This window comes from Daktulosphaira vitifoliae, unplaced genomic scaffold, assembly GCF_025091365.1.
Source record: "Daktulosphaira vitifoliae isolate Bord-2020 unplaced genomic scaffold, ASM2509136v1 Scaffold_4, whole genome shotgun sequence".
Classification (NCBI taxonomy): Eukaryota; Metazoa; Arthropoda; class Insecta; order Hemiptera; family Phylloxeridae; genus Daktulosphaira; species Daktulosphaira vitifoliae.
Genome location: NW_026099575.1, coordinates 19,004,796 through 19,014,064, shown reverse-complemented (window position 1 = coordinate 19,014,064; position 9,269 = coordinate 19,004,796). Strand labels below are relative to the sequence as shown.

General features: G+C 26.5%; 1 protein-coding gene across 1 annotated transcript; it reads right to left on the bottom strand.

Moving 5' to 3' along the window:
• Positions 1-434: 434 nt before the first annotated feature.
• LOC126904179 (protein zer-1 homolog) lies at positions 435-8,468 on the bottom strand. Its single transcript, XM_050682942.1, has 10 exons — positions 7,287-8,468; positions 7,092-7,231; positions 3,752-3,903; positions 3,486-3,688; positions 3,247-3,424; positions 2,806-2,967; positions 2,497-2,658; positions 1,380-1,529; positions 1,059-1,311; positions 435-878 (listed from the first exon to the last, which is right to left on the bottom strand). Exons 1-10 carry the CDS (start codon positions 8,054-8,056, stop codon positions 697-699), a joined length of 2,352 nt encoding a protein of 783 aa, XP_050538899.1. The 5' UTR covers positions 8,057-8,468; the 3' UTR covers positions 435-696.
• Positions 8,469-9,269: the final 801 nt, after the last annotated feature.

Here is a 9,269-nt window from a genome sequence, read left to right as displayed (position 1 = left end):
ATTTTTTCATTTTCAATTATCATATACAAATTCGTTTTGGAAAACTTAATAAAGCTACACTTATAGACAAAAACATATTCTATTTTCTTTTCAAATGCAGTAATTAATTTTTGAGATTTTACGTGATTTATAATAATTTAAATTTTATAAAACAAGTTTAATACATTAAAGTAGTAATAACTAACATAAAAATTTAGAATTAAAAAAAAAATAAACATGAAACAATATTCAAAAGTTAGACTATATAAATAAGGACATGATGTCTAAAAAAATAGTAATGAACATATTTATACATAATACACATATATGTTAATACATGTATACATATATATACATAAAAAATATATAAACATTTAACAGTTAACATTGAAATTCATTTAAATATATTCATTCATTTGTATATGTAGATTATTATTATTATTAACTAATAATAATAATATTTTTCTAAAACTAACTTCCATACATTTTGCCTTATGAACTAAGTTAATTTTTGGTTCTAATTTTGTTTTAATGTCATACACAATATTACTTTTAATATCTTATTATAATAATACAATGAAGTAATAGAAAAATCTCAAACAAAAATAAAACCAATTCTCTATTATGAAGTTTTGTTTTTTCAAGAGAACTTCAGGCATAAATGAAATAATGTTTTGGTAGAACTTATAAAAATAAGTGCAAAGCAAAATGTTCTCATTAATTACACTGCACTGTTTCATCTACAGTATTTTTCATATACATAAGACATTGATTAATGACAGTTTGAGCTAAGCTATGGATTACACCAGGAGGATTGATCATACTGTCATTGTCATCAAGCAGTTCACTCATAATTCTTAAACCACCTTCTGCTATCACAATTGAACAATACTTTTCAGCTAGAAATTAAAAAAAAAATCAATTGTTTTAGCTAATATATTTTTTTATATATAGATATTGTGCAAAAATAAAATCCATAATTTTTATTTTTATTTTAGAATTCAAGACTTTTTATGAAGAATTAATTTTGCTTTTTTGTATCTTAAAAATAAAATGATCATTATTTTGTAAAAACTCACGGTAAACTTTGGTTAGGTTTGCTAAAGCCCATGCAGCCCAATGAGAACATTGAGGGGTATGTCTAACTTGGGCAAGTTGCAATATAGGTTCAAAAGAACGATAATTAATGTTACGATCTGCATCAAGATTCCAATTTTGAATGGCCTGAGTCATTCTTTCAAGTACTTTTTCTCTTGGAGGTGTTTTTATAATCCATGCTTTTTTCCCATCTGATGCTAAATGTGCAATTACTCCAGCAGCATTGTAACTCACCTGATTACAAATTGAAATTATTAATAATAAAATCAAATAATTTTGCTTAATAAATCAAAATATTTTACTTCAATTCCATCTTGAGTAGAAAACAAAAGATCAGAGAATACTTTAAGTAAATGACCTTGCATTAATCTTGGTCTTAGTTCTTTTACCTCAGCAACATTGCCTAATAAACCCATCATATTTCGCATCAATTCATTTTTATCTGGGAATGTCTGAAAATATTTTTTAGTAAGATAATTGTATTAATACAAAGCAAAATTATACTTTTTTTAGATCTTATCACTTTTTGATGTACTTATAGATGTCAAATTAATTAAAAGATGGAAAAATATTTTTATAAATAAAGAGTTTAGTGAAATACATATTTGTACTAAAGAAGAGAATTTGGACAATACTCCCTATCTAATTGAAAAAAATAATATTTTCTATTATTTTTACATATCTTAGTAATTATACTCTATTTTTTTCCAGATTCTTTTATTATCTAATATGACAATAGAATAGAAATAATTTAAGACGAGATTCTGATAAATCGCCATAAGAAAAGTATATGGATTTATCAAAATCTTGTAGGGTAAATACACACACACACACACACACACACACACATATATATATATAAAGGGGAAGAGTTCAAAATAAAAATAGAAAGTGATAGGAAGTTATATTTGGAAGAGTATATTTACATANAAATTTTCACAAACTTCAAAACGCTACAGAATATTTACTACTGAATATTAATAAGATATTTTTTTACTAAAATTTTTCTTAAATTCTACTCTACAAAATAGCTATCTTAGATTTTTTTTTTACATTTTATTTAAAATTTAAAAATAATTAATATTTTTAATAAAATGTAAAAAAATTAAATATTGAGATATTGCTATAGACCTAACGTATAACTATTATTTAAAAAAAGAATCAACTAAAAATATTAACTGGATCAAAAGTTATTTAAGTTGTCAGTGAGTGGTGGGCCACCCTGTATATATATAAAGGGGAAGAGTTCAAAATAAAAATAGAAAGTGATAGGAAGTTATATTTGGAAGAGTATATTTACATAAGAATTGGATAGAATATGGTCAGGGTTTGGTTAAAATTTTTTTTTTCCGAACAGTGTCATTGAACTTTTATTTATCTTCATTTTGTTAATGAATAAAAAAGCCAAATATAACTTACTGTTAAACACCCTAGGAAATATTTCATTCCATTTCCATCAAGGAACCGTTTACAATTTGTAGGTGCTTCATCTGTTACATTCCACATTGTTGACCATGCTACTTCAAGAACATCATCACATACACGGCGATGGAGTCTATCTTTAATAATAGCCATCATTTTCTTTAAAAACATAAATAAATTATTACTCTGAATAAACAATACATATAAATAATAATTTTTAATATCTAATTGGTAAAAAAAAAAAAGGAAATAATACAATAACACTTATGGCTTTAGAGATAAAACTTTTAAACTGCTATTAATTACTTTAATGGCACCTGCATCACCCAGTTCATTTTTCTGTTTATTGTTTACTTGACATGCAACTGAGTTCAGTAAATATATACCGATTCTTTGAACAAAACCTTCATGATCACTTGTGGATACTATATGCAGTAGCATTTGCACTAATCGTTTAAATTCAAACATCTGAAAAATGGGTAATTAAAATTATTAGAAGATCAATAATATGTTCATTTTATGTGAAAATTTATTAAAAATTTTGTCCCAACCAGAGATGTACTATCATACATGCATTATAAGTATATTCCTACAGCAAAAAATTTTCAAGATATAGTTTTTTAATTTAAGTGGTAGATATTTATTTTCTATTTAATTAAGTTTGTTATTATTAAGTTATCTAGCTTATAACTTTGTACAATAGGATTATTAAACTTTACTTTTAATAAATTTGCTTATTTTACTAACCACATCTTGAGGTATTCTTAATTGACATAAAGTCAGACAACCGTTTCTCATCATAGTTTCATCATAATTATGGTAATCCATTCCAGTTAATAATGTACTAATAATTCTTCTTTTGATAGTTATATCATTTAAAAGTAAAGGCCTCTCTTTGTTTTTAACAATGTAGAAGAGAGTTGCACTATAAAATGTTTTTTTAATTATTATTTTTATCAAAATTCAAATATTAATAGACAACTCACCTTCCAGAAATTTGAATTAATTTCTCATTAACATATCTTGTGAGTGCTTCTAGAACTATGTCCAAAGCTTGGTCAATCTGTGTACATTGGTCATATCTTAATAGATGATAAAGATCATTGAGAATATTTTGAAGAAGTTTTGGTTTGTCCATACATGAAGCAGCTGCATTAAATATTTGTTCTTCATTAGCATCACCACTTATCTGAAAATAAAATTGCATTATGTTAATAGATAAAAAAAAGTTGTTAATTTTATTATAAATTACTATTTTTGCTGGAATATCATGTCGTCTACAAGCATTATGCATAGTATGGTAGAGCCCCAAAAATTCTAAAGGATTATCTACTCTAGACTCTAAACCAGGAATGTCAGATTTTTTTCCACTTAAAGACTCACAGATTGGATGCTCTGCAGTACCTACAAAAGTACAAATTAAACTATGTTACAAAAAATAATTTTTAAGTATATTAATACATACTATTTAATAATCAGACACATAGATTTTAAAAGAGTAAAAGATTACTTAAGCATTTATTTCTTGAATTATATAATATATTTTGAAATGGTTAATACTTATTTTAGAAAGAGGGAAGAACATTAAATAACTTATAAGAGTGGGAGGAATAGATCACAGTCTATTCTCAAGAGAGAAAACGACTAACGATTATCATTATATAAGGTGTATTAAAAGTGTTGATAATAGGGTACCCTCGAGTGATGATGAAGTGAAAAAAAGGTGGAAAAAGTATTTTGAAAAAAATTACTAAATGAGGAGTATCCAAAAGAGACGTTAGAGAAATTCTTGTGGAATGAGGGATTGGTAGATTTAATCAGTGAGAAAGAGGTATCGGAGGCTGTGGCATCAATGAAAAAGAATAAAGCTGTGGGACCAGATGAAGTTCCAGTAGAAGTATGGAAAATATTAGGCGGTGTTGGCATAAGGTGGTTGAAGGAACTTTTAAATAAAATCTTATTAGAAGGCAAAATTCCAAATGAATGAATAGTATTGTGGTGCCGATATTTAAAGGTAAAGGTGACATACAGGAGTGTGGAAATTATAGAGGCATAAAGCTTATGAGTCATAGTATGAAAATTTGGGAAAAGGTAATAGATGAGAAAATAAGAAATGAGACATCGGTATCTAAAAACCAGTTTGGATTTATGCCTGGTAAGTCAACAATGGAGCCATTATTTTGTGTGAGGCAATTAATAAAAAGTTTAGGGAAAAAAGAAAAAGCTTTGTATGGTATTTATAGATTTGGAGAAAGCGTATGATAGAATACCGAGAGAGGTTCTAAAGTGGGCATTAATGAGAAATGTACATTAATATAATAAAGGATATGTATAATGGCACTTTTAACAAGGTAAAAAGAGTGGAAGAAGTAACAGAAGGTTTTCGGGTAAGAGTAAGAGTGCATCAGGGTTCTGCTTTATACCTTTACTTATTTTCTATAGTGATGGATGAAATTACTAGAGAAATACAAGGAGAGGTTCCGTGATGCATGTTCTTTGCTAACGATATAGTGTTAATAGGAAAAAATAGGGAGGAAATTAATCAAAGGCTAGAGGTGTGGAGATCAGCTCTTGAAGAAAATGGTTTAATAATAAGTAGAAGTAAGACAGAGTATATAGAGTACAAGTTTAACAAAGGAGAACACTAGGTAGGTGACATAAGGAGACCAGTGACAATAGGCGAGGACGTGATTGGAGAGGTGGAAAGTTTGAAGTATTTAGGATCAGTTGTGCAAAAGAGCGGTGGTATTGATGAGGATATAAGACAAAGGATTAAGTGCAGGTAGTTGAAGTGGAGAGAAACATCTGGTGTCTTATACGATAAAAGAATTCCAATGAGGCTGAAAGATAAATTCTACAAGACTGTAGTGAGACCAGCTATGATGTATGGTTCAGAGTGTTGGGTGGTTGATAAGAAAGTAGAGCACAGAATGAATGTATCAGAGATGAGAATGCTTAGATAGATGAGTGGAGTGACTAGAAAAGATAGAATAAAGAATGAGCATATAAGAGAGAGTATATGTATAACGTCAACGATAAGATGAGAGAAAATAGACTTAGATGGTTTGGTCATTCTATGAGGAAAGAACAATCGGAAGCTGTAAGAACAGTTATAGAAATGAATGTTGAAGGAAGAAGAGGTAGAGAAAGACCAAAAAAGAGATGGAGGAATGCTATTGAATGCAATTTGAGGACAGCTGATGTGAGCGTAGATGATGTGGGAGATTGTGTCAAGTGGAAGTTTAGGATAAGAGTGGCCGACCCCAAGTAGTTAGGATTAAGGCGAGGAAGAACAAGAAGATAAAATATGTTTTGAATGAGTATTATATATGATAGTAAATACAGTTAAATTTAATAACATTTTGAAGTAGAATTTTATATAGGTGTCATTTAAATCTTATGTTTCATATTTTGTTTACATATGAAATATAATCATTGCAGTAAATTTAATAAGTACAAGCTATACTACTAAATATAAAAGTAATAATAAGTATTATTTTTATTTTATTATAAATTTTCAAGTTGACTTTTTTTTTAAATAAAATAGTGCAAATATTTAAGTACTGTAAAGATTTAATTTATTTTTCGAATTAAAAAAAAAACATATTTTTTCAATTTAATCTATGATAAAATAATTTTAATTTCTTCAAAAAAATGTTAACCAACTGTTTTATTAAAATAATAGTATGTGTTTTTTACACAAGAAACAATAAAAAAATTTATTAAGGCAAAAATAAATTTTTATTAATTAAATTAAGATTATTATATCAAAGCCTCTTTTTCAAATAAATCTTTAAAGGATGTTTAAAACTTTACTCATCATGATTTCTTTTTTATAGTACTAAAACAAAATTTTTATTTATTTCATTAACAAACAGTTATAACACGGTATAAGACAAACTCATGGCCCGGAAATTATATGTATTTATAAATTTTAATTTATTTTAAACACACTATCAACCAGAATATTTCAATATTCTAGTTGAGAATATTTTGAAATTAAATTTTAGATTTTAAATTCAATATATTAATAATTTAATAAACTAAAAAATAATTATTTAAATAAAAATGTTATAAAAAAAATAATTAAAATTTTTTAAATTTTTTAAATAACTTATATAACTAATTCAAAATTTTAATTTTTTAACTATAAAAATATTTTTACATCACAAGTTTATTATAATGAAATTTCAAAATTATTGAAATATTTACTATTTTTTTTTTTTTAATTAATTAAAAATTACATCAAATATATTATTTATCTGTAGTTATAGGTAAAAACCTAAATCATAATATTGTAAATTTGAAAAAAAAAATGAGATTTAATAGCATATATAAAGTATTATATATTTATAATCAAGGTTACTAAAATCATATTATAGTGGTGCCATAATAAAATTCAAAATGTATTTGCAAACTTAAAAATGAAGGGTTCTCTTTAAAAAGGTTATCATTTATATGGTTCAAAATGTTTTCAATTTTGACTAGCTAATTATTAAAATTTTAATTAAATTATTTGTAAAAATGAAGTTATCAAAAACATGATCCAATTAAACTTTTATACAAAACTTACATATTATCAGCTAATTTACCTTTTCCAGCTAAATTTGTCCCAGATATATCTAGTGACATAAGATTAGGAAGACTTTTAACAATAAGAGATAATGTTTTGTTTTCATCCTTGTACACTCCTTGTTCTGGATAAGATTCAGTTTGAGATATATCTAAAACACTAAAATTACATATTTTAGTGATATTTATGCTATAAATATATTAAATATACTTACACTAATGACTGTAATGTACATATATGGTGAATGGCTTCATTATCTTGCAAATGAGGGACATCAAATAAAATTAAAGTATGTAAGTTTGTCAGTTTACAAAGGTAACGTAGACTACCAACTCCTAGGCAATATGAAAGATCAAGTACTCTTAGTTGTAACAGCTTGTCAAGCATAACGCCCAAAAATATATTATCGCTGCTGTATGGAGATTCAGCAATTGCTCGTAGGACCAGATGCTTTAAGTTGGGTGCCTTTTTATTAATCCGTATGGGTACATCATCCAATGATAATGAACAATTAGTTAACTTATTATAAGGTGTTATTTGTACGCTAGGACCTATGGTTAATGACCTTAAATTGATGGCATGTTTGAATATATTTTTATATGTTTTATGAGTTAAGTTCTGACAATTGGTCAATGTTAGTTCATATAAATCATGACGCAATAAATATTCAAGGCCATCATCTGTTATGCTTGAATTTCGTATATGCACTGATCTTAAATTTGTTTTAGTAACATCTTCAAATAAATGGGCAAAACAGTCGTAAATTTCACCACCATTATTTTGGTAAGTTTCAATGAATGGTTCACATATCTCACTTGGTAATGCTAAGCCTTCATGAAGTGTATAACCCTGAGGTGTTTCTGTACACAGAGTGCTTAAATTTCGTGCCACATACTTAAGACACAAACAAAATAGAGATTCTGGAACCCGTTTCTCTTTGTGTCTAAATTTAATAGGTATTCTACGACGTTCAGTTTGGTACATATTAGGAATATTACTCACCAAAAATTTTACGATCCCAAAAACGATAAGTAGATTGATTTATAAAACATCATAAAAAATAAGGTTACTTCAATGTCTTGCCAAAGAAAATGAAATGAGTATTTCCTTATAATCTATACAATGAAAGTTCGAAATGTTGAATCACAAAAAGCTGTAGTAAACCGTTAAATTGTAGTCAAATAGTGAACTCTTCAAAAATATTAAATGACAGATTTAACTTTCATAAATGACAGCAAAGGCTTATAAAATGCTAATGGTCTATGTTAGGCGATTGATGTTAAAAGTTGACTTACAGGGTAGCACAGAATAATTGCAAAACAACGAAATTATTGAATGTATTTTATTAATAAAATGCGAACATTCACGAACAATAACAATTTATCAGCTGGCCAATTATCAATGATTGGCGACAGTGTTGCCGACAAAATGATAAAGAATACTGAAATGACAAAATAACTTATTCATAAATTGTTATCAATAAAATTAAAATCTGTTTGTACCCACACAAGGCCATGTACTGACATTGTTAGTACTATCGAATGGTTTTGACTACTTGGTATATTCGATAGTTAACAATAATAGTTAAATAATCATTCGATTATTATTATCCGTGACTAATTAGTTTTAAACTACCAAATGAAATGTTCGATAGTTTTTATTAGAATATAAGCTACTGAATTATTCGATAGTTTTCAATTGAATAAATACTGCTGAATGAAATTTGCATGATTAAAAGCTTTTGACTATCGAACTACCGTATGAAATATTTAGTGGTTTTCATTTGAATAAAAACTACCGTATGTTTTACTTGATAGTTTGATAGTCAAAAATATTCAATCATGCAAATTTTCATTAAAAAAAAAAGTATTTATTTTTTCATATAGTTGTTTTAACCCGCATATGCCGAATGGCTAAAAACATAGCTGAACAAATATATATATAGTAAATCATAATGAAATGTAAAATTAGTTAATTTACTAATTGGTTGTTTTGTATGTTTATGGGAATGATTGAGTTACTATATACTTATTGAATAAAATGATATAATATAATTTTCTTTCGGGGTATGAGTACGAGGGTTTTATGAGAAGATGTAAAATATAGAAAAACAAAGTGATGTTTAAAAATTTATTAATAATAGTTTGAAATAAAAATTACTGCGATTAATTATACTTAAAATATCAATAACGCCACT